At 40.7% G+C, this 13,390-nt stretch overlaps 1 protein-coding gene across 1 annotated transcript; it reads left to right on the forward strand.

Moving 5' to 3' along the window:
* Positions 1 to 233: 233 nt before the first annotated feature.
* On the forward strand, positions 234 to 1,688 carry LOC145269326 (uncharacterized). The gene has a single exon (XM_080125025.1). The coding sequence runs from the start codon at positions 750 to 752 to the stop codon at positions 1,614 to 1,616; it is 867 nt and encodes a 288-aa protein (XP_079981151.1). The 5' UTR covers positions 234 to 749; the 3' UTR covers positions 1,617 to 1,688.
* Positions 1,689 to 13,390: the final 11,702 nt, after the last annotated feature.

Raw genomic sequence — 13,390 nt, forward strand, 5'->3', positions numbered from 1 at the left:
TTTAATGAAATGACTCTCTGTAGCTTTTAGAAAAGTCATATTGCACTCTTGCAACAGACTGTGTATACTGTCTAACGTATACATTGAGTAGAATGAATGTTTATTTGAAATAAAAAATCAGATTCAAAATAATTTTTCAAGAAATCCAAATTATATATATATATATATATATATATATATATATATAATTTTTCAAGAAATCAAAATTATATATATATATATATATATATATATATATATATATATATATATATATAATATTATTATTACTATTATTTACTATAGTAATTATTAAATACCTACGGACACTAGTGTTTCATCCTTTCGGGAATCATCAGTGCAGAGTGTCACAACACCACTTGAGAGATTCAAACCCCGGCAACAGAAGTCATGTCTGGCTTGATTAGCAAGGACCTGAACCATTCTCCGGCTGTCAACCGCAAAAGATACAGTTGAAATTTAAACATTTATTCTTATCAAATGCTTTTAACGTCAAAGTGATCTAATGATTATATGAAGATCTGCACATATGAGCTAAGTTGATCGACTTTATTACAACTGAAAGTACTCAACGATAAAAAAACAATTCTCTTAAAGGGACTGACATTATTATTTACTATAATAATTATTGAATTATATATATACACAATTTTGAGAAAAGTTGTGTTTATGAGAATTGTATGTGCTAAAGAAACTAAATTTGGACTGATAACTGAAATCGTTAGACGTATAATTTTTTACAGACGAAAATGTTTACGCATCAAACGGAAGCACAGATTGAGAATGCATTTTCTTGTGAGATATGTGGAAAGAGATTTTCGCAAGTAGCGTGTTTAAATCGACATCTGTTCTTGCACAGTGGAGAGAAGCGATTTGATTGTGAAGTATGTGGGAAACTATTTTCTGAAAAAGGTAATTTAAAGCAACATCTCCGAACTCATACTGGAGAGAAGCCATTCTCTTGTGAAATATGTGCCAAATCATTTTCTACAAAAAGATGCTTAATACACCATGTCAGAATACATACAGGAGAAAAACCATATACTTGTCAAATCTGTGGCAAATCATTTGTGGCAAAACTTATTTTAGAACAACACATCCGAACTCATACTGGAGAGAAGCCATATACCTGTGAAATATGTGGGAAATCATTTTCACAGAAAAGTACTTTAAATGAACATATCCGAACGCATTCGAAACAGTATTCCTGTGAAGTGTGTGTGTTTGTCTTTCAAAATAAGAAAGATTTAGAAATGCATAGGAAAACACATACTGGGGAGACGGCATGTGCTTGTGAAGTATGTGGTAAAGCATTTTCCACAAAAAGCAATTTAAACCAACATATCAAAATTCATACTGGAGAAAAAGCATTTTCTTGTGAAGTTTGTGGTTCTTCATTTACACAGAAGTCAACATTGAAAATCCATCTACGGAGACACACTGGCGAGAAGCCATATGTTTGTGAAGTGTGTGGCTTCTCATTTGCACAGAAGACGCCCTTTAAAAATCATATGAGCGTACACACTGGGGAAAAGCCATTTTCCTGTGAAATTTGCGACAAATCATTTTATAGAAAATCTAAGTTGGACATGCATGTAAAAATACACACTGAATAGAACTCACATTTCTCAGTTTAGATAATATTTTGTATAAACTTTCATATTAAAATACAGCCAAGAGAAACATTACTCTTTTGATATTTGGAGTCCGTTCTTTTCAGATAATGCTTTGGAGACCATATAAGAAAATTTTGAATATATATATATGTATATATATTTATATATATATATATGTATATATATATATATGTATATATATTTATATATATATATATGTATATATATATATGTATATATATTTATATATATATATGTATATATATATATATATGTATATATATTTATATATATATGTATATATATTTATATATATATGTATGTATATATATATATATATATATATATATATATATATATATATATATATATATATATAGTTTTATTGTTTCTTTCTCCCGACTCTTTTTAAGAAGAACCATTTAAGGATTTCATTTTAATTTTCATACAACCATATCTACAATGTGGATTTTTGTTATTTTCTGTCGAAATTGGAATTATTTTCAAATATTCATCAGCTATAGGCAATAGTGTCATTGCCTTGTGGATGCTTAGGGAAAGGCAAAGACTAAAGGAGTGAACCTTGACAAAATAAATCCGGTATGGAGTCCTGATAAGCTATGGTAAAGCACTGCAACACTTTTCTGGCTCTGTCTGTATTGCCTTTTCATTGGAATTTTCTGCAATACCAAGCGGGAGACTCTGGTAACTGGGCAAACCTTATCACTCTCCCAGGCCTGAATCCAGGGAGTCAATTCCAGTTTTGAACTGTATAGCCATAACAGACTTGATGCAGTGTACCAGACTAGATGTAGAATGCCATTGTCATGTGGCACAGTGGAAATAAGCCAAGGTATTTTGAAGCTTGAGTTTTTTCTTGAAAATGATAGTTAAAAACATTAACTATGTGACACACGAGTTACAGGGACACTCAGGTGAAACGTATGAGAGATTCTGTTAGTTATCAAGAAATTTTAATATATATATATATATATATATATATATATTTTGAAATTTCTTGATAACTATAAAAATTATATACATATATATAATTATCATTTTTAATAAATATTTTTATATTCACAGATATACATGTCATCAGTAATCATCATTGTTATATACAGCCTTTGTTAATTGTGAGACCCAAAACAATCACTATTGACAGCCATAGAATTATAACAGAAATTTCAGTCCTCAAGGAGCTTAAATAATAGTCAGTTATATTCAATTAATATACATAGTACAGTATTATTTTTAATATTCACTAAAGTCGTTATCTGCTTATTGTCGATTCTTATTAAAGCTTAGATTTTGCATCCCTATTTTCTTAGTTTTTACTTGATGTTATTCTATTTAATTCCATGCTTATGGTTTTCAGTTTTTTATCCAATCTTTATTGTTCATCTTTTCCCGACTCTCTCACTTAACTGTTTTCTGAGAATAACATGAAAATTGGCTATTCAAACTGACTTTACCCTGTAAATATCTGTTTCAAGAGTGATATGTGTCTTCAATTTTTTATTATTTCCATTCTCTCGTAGAAACATTTCCATTTCTATACAATGTTCATAAATCTTTTTTTCCTCGATAACAAATTTTCCCTCGATAACAAATTTTCAATAGAACTAATGTTGCACTCCCATTTTGTTGGCAGTTGGAAGAGCCGATTATTTGGGCTTTTACAAATTAAGTTGATCAGTTTGACCATAACATCCATAACTTAACAAATCTGGGTGTAGAGTCTTCGACACAAGAGCAAACTGGTGTTGTGATCAATGAGAGTATTGAAATGATAATTTATGTGAAAAACTGAAAACTGCTGGGTCCTTCAGCCTCACTTTCTTTCTCACTTTAGGGAGGTACTTTTCTCTCCTCTCACCGTTTTCTCTGCTTGAGCAAAAGCACAATTGCCTGTCTTTTATTCTCCTCTCAAATCTCAGGAATTCTCACGATTAGTCTCACTCTCTTTCCCATAAAACCAACCATGCTTACCGCTTCTTCTTCTTCCTCTTCTTCCTCGCCCAGCCCCTGTATGTTGACAACAAACAACAGACTTTCTATCTTTTAGAGGTGAGTGCATTGGGGGAATTACTACTACCCCCCCCCCGATCCTATGATCACACATGGAACACTTGGGAAGGTGGTCTTTTGCACCTTGTGCTTCTTTGTGTCTTCATCAAGAGTAGTTGCAACACTTACTGTGCTTTCATTTGGAATGTTGTGGTTTGAGTTGTCCCCCTTTGCAAATTGGCTGTTTGGAGAAATGGAAAACTAGATGGCTCTGGTTGATAGTCAATTTGCATAAGTGGAGAAATGGGCAGCATATAAACGGTACTTTTTTTAAGCAGGGTGAAGAGCGCAGAGAGTGAAACAATGGTTGGAAGAAGTGACGGTGAATTCTTTTTGTGACGGTGAATTATTTTTGGATGTTGAAGAGCTTGACCTTTTTGAAGGAACAGCTGTGTCTTATATATTTTTTTTTAATTTCTTTTTTTTCTACTTCACTACAAGCTATTTCGGCGGGAACTATGGAAGCAAAGAGGATCAGCAGTGAAATGCTTAAGACGTTCTCTGGAGAGGGAGATGTTATAACCTGGCTGACCAAGGTTAAACTTGTCGCTAAGTTGCGGGATATCGCAGATGTAGCCAGCTTGATACCGCTGTATCTTGATGGTGATGCTCTGGCCCTATATCTGGAGATGCGGGAGGAGGATCGACTGTCTGTTGACGCCATTGAGGAAAAGTTGAAGGAAGCATTTACCGAAGAACCGTTTGTGGCATATGGTAAACTAAGCCGTATGGTGTGGACCGGAGAGCCTGTCGATGTTTACGCCAACAATATTAGGAGGTTGACGGGACTAGCAGGATTCAATGGAGGAGGCCATCGATAGATGGTTAAGATGGCCTTTATCAATGGCTTCCCGGACCATATTTCTATAGCTCTGCAGCAACTGCCCGGTGTAAATACTATGGAGGTGGCGGAGTTGATTACACAGGCTAGAGTGCTGGCCAGGAAAAAAGAGAGTGAGTAGGGAATCGTAGCTGTCGCTCAACGAAGCAAACTGCAGCAGGAATTGTGAAGGACGAAAAGCAGAGAGGACTGGCAGAGACCCAGGTTCTCTGGCAGATGCTACCGATGCCAAGGCCCCCACATGGCGAGGGAGTGCAGGGAGCTAAAGCCAGAAGTCACATGTTACCGTTGTGGGGAAGTCGGCCACATCAGCAGATTCTGTCCCCAGGGAAACGAACAGGGGGAAGCCACTGCGCCGGTGGCTACCCCACTTATTCGATGAAGACGCTTCAGGGTATGTCACCACAAGTAGAGGTGACCCTAAATGGACGAAGTGCAAAAGCCCTTGTACTGGCTGTACTTCAACAATTGTCACCAAAGACATGGTTGACACATGCAATGGAACCAGCAGCATTACGGCAGTTGATGGCAGAGAGGTGAAGTGCAATGGCACAAGTATCATTCGGTTGATTGTACGTGGGATGTCACTAACAATCAAGGCGATTATTATTAACAAAATTGTCACGGGTGTCGATGTGGTGCTAGGGATGGACGCAATTGCTCGACTAGGGGGCGTTACGGTATATAGGAACTCCGTGAGATTTGGAGGACATCAAGGGGCTGCAGGTGTGCAATTCAAAAAAGGTGTCACAGGAATGGCCGGGTTAGACAAAAGTTGCACGATAGAGGACTAAGATTTCTCTGCACACTTTGATGGTGAGAAATGGACAGTCAAGTCGGCATGGAAGGGAGAACCTCCCATACTGAACAACAGAGTGGAATGCTATGAGCATACGTTGCGAGGAGGCACAAGAGTTGAATTTGAGAAGGAGGTGGACCGATGGATCTCAGAGGGGATTTTAAGACCATGGACGGAGAAGGTGGAAAGTGTGCTGCCGTTAGTGGCGGTTGTTCAGCCCACAAAACAAAAAGTTCGGCCAGTACTGGACTTCAGGGAGCTGAACGTACACGTTTCGTGTCACACGGGAGGCGATGTGATGGACGTGTGCGGAGAAACCATGCGAGAGTGGAGGCAGATTCAGAAGGCTGCGACGATTGTGGATTTAAAATCTGCATACCTACAGATCCACATTTCACAGGAATTCTGGAAATACCAGTTGGTCAGATACAAGGGCGGAACATACTGCCTGACTAGGTTGGGTTTTGGCCTGAATTCTGCACCAAAAATCATGGCAGTGATCCTCAAAACGGTGCCAAGCAAGGAGGACACAGTCAGAAGAGCCACCAGTTCCTACATTGATGATATTTTGGTGGATGAGACGATAACAACTGTGGAGGATGTAGTAAAACACCTCAACAGCTTTGGGCTAATTGCAAAACGCCCGGAATCGTTGGAGGGAAGAGCTGTGCTAGGCCTCCAACTAAGAAAGGACCAGATAGGACGGTTAGTGTTCTGGAGGGGAAATGAGATCCCGGAGGTGTCGGAAAAATTGAGCAGGCGAGAACTCTTCTCAATATGCGGAAGACTGGTGAGCCATTACCCTATTGCAGGATGGCTACGGACTGCATGTAGTTATATCAAAAGGCTAGCTAGTGGAGCAAAGTGGGAGGATGGAGTTGATAAAGAGACTGTGGACATTATGAGAGAGATTATTGAAGAGGTGAAGAGGGAGGATCCAGTGAGAGGTGTTTGGCATGTACCCAATAGTGCAGAAGGTGTTGTGTGGTGTGATGCAAGCTGTATAGTAGTGGAGGTCACCTTGGAGATAGGTGGTGTTACTGCAGAAAATGCTGCTTGGTTGCAGAAGAAGGACGACGTGGCTCACATAAATTTGGCGGAACTGGATGCGGTTATGAAGGGCATCATCTTAGCCTTGAAATGGGGACTACAGAATGTTGAGGTGAGGACCGACTCAGCCACTGTGTTCTCTTAGATCCAGTCCGAAGCTACAGGAGAAAGGAGGGTAAAGACGAAAGGCGCTGCCGAGATGCTAGTAAAACGTCGATTGATTATGTTAAGGGAGCTGATTAGGGAATTTGATCTTCAACTTAGGGTCACTATCGTTCCTTCAGCGAAGAACAGAGCAGATATGATGACGAGGGTGTGGAAGACCTGGCTAAAGGCGCCGAATGAGGCGGCTGTTGCAATATGTTGTTTGAATGAAGACACTCTGAAGGATTTGCATGACATGCACCATTTTGGAGTGGATAGAACCTTGTTCTTGGCCAGGAAGGTGGACCCCAGAATCACAAAGGAGGCCGTTAGGACAGTGGTTGAGAGATGCAGCCGGTGTCAATCAATCGACCCTGCGCCGGGTAGACACAAAGCTGATGAGGTTCAGGTGGCAGAGAACTGGAGTAGGTTGGCGATAGATGTAACGCACTATCGACAGAGGCCGTATCTGTCAATGGTCGACTGTGGACCAGGAAGAGTAGCCATTTGGAGGGAAATCAAGGCGGAAAATGCAGGTGAAATTGCAAAGGTCTTGGAAGAGGTGTTTTTGGAGAGGGGTCCAGTGACGGAAGTGCTAATGGACAATGGAACTGCCTTTCACTCAGCTGCCATGGAGAATGTGTTGGATAAGTGGGGAGTGCGGCACTATTTCAGGGCTGCATATAGACCAGGCGGAAATGGAATTGTGGAGCGGCATCACAGGACCATTAAGGCTATAGCTGAAAGGGGCCAGATTTCGCCGCCAGAAGCTGTCTTCTGGTATAATATGGCTCTAAAGTCAGGGCAAAAAGTGGAGTCAGTGCCGCAGAGGGCAGTCTTCAAGTACGAGTGGCGGCATCCCCAAACTGCACAGGTACCCGCGGAGGAAGGCAGCGACTGTGCGAGTGGGAAAGGAAGTGTGGATCAAACCGCCTGATGCTCGTTGTATCACACGCTGGGGGAGGGGCATTGTGACAAGTATCCAGTCCCCGAACACTGTATCTATCAACGGCATCCCTCGACACATCCTTGATATGCGGCCGGTAGTGGTGTCATCAGAGGAAGACAGCGACGTCGAGCCAAGTAGCGACGTTAACGAAGAGGCTCCGCGGAGATCGCAGCGAGAGAGACGACCGCCATGTTGGTCGAGCAACTACATCATGGGTTGACATGTGATGATCATGTAGATCAAGAGGGCGTGTGGTTTGAGTTGTCCCCCTTTGCAAATTGGCTGTTTGGAGAAGTGGAAAACTAGATGGCTCTGGTTGATAGTCAATTTGCATAAGTGGAGAAATGGGCAGCATATAAACAGTACTTTTTTTTAAGCAGGGTGAAGAGCGCAGAGAGTGGAACGACGATTGGAAGAAGTGACGGCGAATTCTTTTTGTGACGGTGAATTATTGTTGGACGTTGAAGAGCTTGACCTTTTTGAAGGAACAGCTGTGTCTTATATATTTTTTTTTAATTTCTTTTTTTTTCTACTTCACTACAAATATCATCCACTAAATCGTCATCTTCACCCACACTGGGTGTCCGGTCACCCAGCGTCACATTGATGGTCACAAATATCTCACTTCTACTTTCTGAAGGCATGTCAGAGCAAGCCAATAGTGGATCCGGTTCTACTATAGGTCTCAGGTCTCTCACATGGCATGGCATTCCATCGACCAATATATTTTGCATACTGGTATTCCCAGTCACACATCGCACTCCATACTTTGTAGTACATCGTCCATATAGAGCCTTTACCCACACTCGGTCACCTGTTTTGTAGACAGTTTGCTGTTGATTGTCTAACGGTGTCATTATTCCATCAATTCCTTTAAGCCGTATGCAGTACCAATGGACCATATTGGCAGGTGCAGTAGCAGAAGACAAGTCATTCTTTGGCGTAACGTACCAATATACTTCCTATGGTATGGTACACCATTTCCTAGCTGCAATCCTTTTGAAACATCTATGATATCGCTCGATGATGCCGTTATTGGAGGGAACATATGCACAACAAAATCAAAGTTTGATTCTCCATTCGTTTATGAAGGCTTTAACAAGCTGCTCCAAAAGGCAGCGTCATTATTCATATAAAAGAGTCTTTAGTTGATTGATTATACATTTTGCATCCTGCCAAGTGAGGCGTTGCCAGACGGCAAACCAAGCGAGGCCGCAGTCAGTCAATGTCAAAAAATGGGCCTCATTGTAATAAGTGATAGCCATTGCTATCCTATGGCATGTTTGGTCAACATTTAAAGTCCTGTTTTACCAGTGTATGGGTGACGGATCGATTGACTGGCACTCTTCGCATTCTTTGACTATGGTTATCACAGTGGCTTTGGAAACCACAGAGTTAATTTGCTTCACAAAGTAGAGCATGTGCTTCGCACCAGAATGACCACTTTGTTGGTGAACAATTTTTATCTAGTCTAACCCGACCGAGTTCACAGATGCAGTGCACATGTTCGGTGCTTGTCTTAATGGCATCAAGCCACCACTGAGGCACTCTCGTCAATTGATCTACTTTGTTTTGGCTAGATTTGACCAAGACTACATCCATCAATAGTGCATATTTCTTCACCAGTTTCATTATTGTATCAAGATGCCGTCAGATGAGCATCTCACTCGTAGCTTTAGTCCGTACCCTGACTCTGCCGGTTAGGGTATTCGAGACTCATTTATGGACACATGCAGAATCGGTGAATAAGTGTAAGGTGGTCATCTTTCAGAGGATTACCAACTTCATTTAATGATGGCATAGAGTTCTGCTAGGTTTATATGTGGTGAGTCCTTTTCTGGACGTAACTAGCATGCATCCTCTATCATAGTCCCATTATATATCAATGAGAGACCAGTAGCGAGCGAGCTTGCATCAACCCAGATGGCAAGATCTTTGCCTTTGATGCATCATTTGTGTTGGATCTTCTTTTTGGAGTCTGGTGAGAACTTCCTTGATCATAGTGTTGAGAGGGGCGTCATTTACTTAGTCATCCCACCCTGTAGTGACGTCAGATGCTCTCATTTTGATAAATGCCACAGTAACACGAAGCCACCCACCCACAGGAAGGTGTCCAACCAACTTGCCACAAAGTAAAAATATATTTTGTCGCATGACATGTCTGGGATCTTGTTGCCTTTTCTCAAACATGGAGCATTATTCTCTCTCCAAACCTGCAAACCAAGCACTCATGCATCATCCTGCAGTTTCTCTGGTTCTTTGGTAAGAAATCTGAAGTTGCTGAGATGCTCCTTCACATGTGCTGCAGGCACAACACTTTCATCCACATATACATCGTCAATATAAGCAGATGTTGCCTGCTGTATATGCTTGTCCTTCGTCAAGATCTCATCAACAATGGTTTACATGATGGATGGTGCCACACTGAGTCGAAACATCATGCAGGTCAGGCAATACCTCTGTCCTTTGATCATTCCTGTTTGTGCACACTTACTTGAAGGTATGCCTTGCAAAGGTCTAACACCGATACATTTGATCCTGCCCGCCACAATTCTCAAAATTCTTCTGCGCATATGTCTGCATGGACCATAAATGAGTCTACATGCTAATTCCTGATAGTCTGGCACCGGTCTCCCCTTTTGTTGGTTCTGCTGACTGACCGCCATTTGTGGGATCAGGCCCTTTGGAGGCTCCAATTCCTTCTCTGGATATGGAATCAACCATCCATTATTAATCCAGACCTGTAGCTCAGCATCATAGTCTCCATGGGCTTTTGCAAGGATGTTATACTCTGGCACTCTGTTGTATAATTTTGTGGTGGCTGATCACCGGACCACTTCCACGACATGGGCCAGGTTTTGGTGCATTAGTCGAATTCCGTGCTAAAGTCGGCTTGTTCCAGCTGAATGGTCGCACTCAAAGCAAACGCTGTCCCAACAAAATGTTTCTTGCCTCCCTTATCAATATGCACACCACCAAATTTCTTGATAACGTCAAACCCCAATGGTTTGCTGTCCACCACCAGTACGTCAGTCTTCAGAGGATTCCTGTTGGCTAATGTTAATGTTATGCTGCCAATACTATGGCTTAACAGACATTTCCGTCCTGCCATTAGAATTGCGGTATTCTTCCATATTTTGGGTTGACATAACCACCCACTTACAACCGATGATGAGCAGCCAGAATTCACCAATGCTATCCGATCTAGTCCGGCGATCTTTACCTTTATCATGGGGAGCACCTCCTCTAGTTTATGTGGGGAGAGAGTGCTGACTTCTCGCTCTTTGCATCGTTTCCTGGACACCTTGATGCCACATTTTCCTGATTCTTGCATCGATAACAATATGTCTCTGGAAGCACCCTACCTGTTTTGCCCCCAGGCTACAGGCAGTATCTAACAAAGTGATTGGGATCTTCACACTTGTGACACCGCACTATAACTGCATCCCGCTGGTCAGGGAGTGAAGGGTGGTCCAGAGGTACATGAAGAAGAATTCTGCATCTGATTGCTGCAGCAACAGGTTCCTCCACTTCTGTCTCCTCTATCATAAGAGCCTGGGCACTTGCAAGAATCTGCTCCAGGGTCATCAATTCCATTCTGGAAGATCCCCACAACTGTTGCCTAACAGAACTGGGGAGTCCTGACATGAAAGCGCAATTGAGCTATCAATCAGAGGGGTTTTCTTCTATTAACCATGCAAGATCCTGCACGTCACCCAGGTATTCATCGACAGTTTTCCCAGGGTGCAAACAACGGGAGACAAACTTGTAATATGCCACAAAAGGGTCCGGCTCATTTTACTTGCTTCAAAACCACTCTTTGGTCATGGGTTAATCTCCGGTATACAGAAAGCGCACCACCTCTCAACATTGTAAAACACACTCAACATTGTCAACCCCACACATTTCACACACCAGTTCTACCTGTTCTAACCATTCGGACACTGTGTGATCAGGTGAGATGCCATGAAATTCAGGAATAAGATGGATATTAAATGCTTTGCCTACCATTTGTAAGCTGAAATAGCATGAAAACTGCTTGGTCCTTCAGCCTCACTTTCTTTTTCACTTTGAGCTGGAACTTTCTTTAGGGAGGGGCTTTCCTCTTCTCTCACCAATTTTCTCTGTTTGAGCACAGTCGCCTATCCGTCCGAGTTTGGTCTTTTATTCCTCTAAAATCTTGAAAATTCTCGTGGTTAGTCTCGCTCTCTTTCCCATAAAACCAACCACACCTACCGCTTCTTCTTCCTCTTCTTTCTCTCCCAGCCTCTGTGTATTGACAGCAAACAGAACAGACTTTCGTTCTTTTGGTGGTTAGTGCATTAGAGGAATTACTACTACATTTGTGCATTTTTAATGAACACGGTTCAAACACTGTATAGCAGATGAGGAAATTTTGGAAGCCCTTTTTTATAGGTCTCTGAGGATCTATAGTTTGCCCTAAAAGATATAGTTGAAACTTTCCTAAGGTTTTACACCTTGCTGGCACTTTTATTAAACTGTTGATTAAAGAAAAGCTGTATTATTCAGTACTTTATCAGGGAAAATTTGAAGCTGTTTCATATATGGTTGATTGGAATACTATATTTTCAGTTTCTGACTGTATTAAACAGTTAAAGATTTCGTTAAAAATTGTTGCTAATAGTTTGAAGGCTTTTCTATCTGCTCTAATTAGGCTGAACAGACTTATGCTATGAAGGGTAGTAGTATACAAGATAATTTATATGCAATACAGTTAATTATTCAGAAAGTCGACTAAGGAGCTGTGCTAATACAATTTCAATCAGTTCAGAGCATTCTATGGAGGTAAAGCATCGTTACTTGTTTTGTTTTTGTTCGATATTAGTCTGCATTTTCGCCCTTGGATTCACCTCTTACCTGCAAACTTACCTGCAAACTTACCTGCAAACTTACCTGCAAACCCTGCTATGCTGCTGGAGCTGAATGGTTTGAAGTTGTTGTCCTTCAAATTGTCTGCATCCATGCATCATAGGTTTTCACTTTCACGTATGCTTTTTGCACTTGATTTTAATCTTCCAATTGAAGCCAAAATTATCTGCGACAAGTCGTGCACTTGCGATTGTGTGCCTGAATAGGTTATTCCTGCAGAAACAATTCAGTTGGACTGACGAGCATGATAAGCTACTTGGTGTTCTTTACAGATATTCAGCATAGGAAAATTGATTCTGACTGCAGCTGTTCTTCAGCCATCGTAATATTTTATTAAAATAAAGATTCTAAGTGTGTCTCTCATCTGTTTTATCATCCTGTATTGTCTATGATTCCACTCCCATTGCATACACAATTTTAATAACTGTGGTCCGTTTTCAAATTATTATGGCTCGTTATTTGCATCGTCCTCCTAAAGGTACGTCTAACGTTGGTATTCTTCAACACCCGCTACAATCGAAAAACTAAGAGCCTTGAAGTTCCTCTTACAGATATAAAACAGCCATTCTAACACCTAACTTTAATGCTGGAGGCATGAAGGAGAAGATCTGTTTGAGATAATTTGGTTTGTAGGGGGTTAGGTTCACGTTCAATCTATCCTTGGACGCCTGGATTAGAATTTTTCCATAATAATGAAGCGTTTCTAGACTTACTGGTGATAAGAAATACTAATAAACTTCATTCAGTTGGCTTAGCAACTTCGTCTACTTCTGTCCAGTGCAGGTATGAAAACAATACTGAGTCACACTATTATTTATTGGGGTATTATTGTGCTACCAAGACGGGGTATTTAGGCTCTTATTGTCCACATATTGTGCATAAGGTCCTTAACCTGGCAATAAGATATATATAGTGTTTGAATATATAGTTAAATGTTAGTTTTACTCAATTAGAACTGCTATAAAGTTTAATCGCTCATTCATTTTCCGACCAAATTTCAAACAATTTTTTACAGTTCACCTCAGCTATAT

Source organism: Euprymna scolopes, chromosome 45 (assembly GCF_053919585.1).
Source record: "Euprymna scolopes isolate OS-2025 chromosome 45, ASM5391958v1, whole genome shotgun sequence".
Classification (NCBI taxonomy): domain Eukaryota; kingdom Metazoa; phylum Mollusca; class Cephalopoda; order Sepiida; family Sepiolidae; genus Euprymna; species Euprymna scolopes.

Bases quoted from the DNA above. Each gene is read 5' to 3' on its own strand.
- LOC145269326 (XM_080125025.1), top strand. From the start codon at position 750: ATGTTTACGCATCAAACGGAAGCACAGATTGAGAATGCATTTTCTTGT.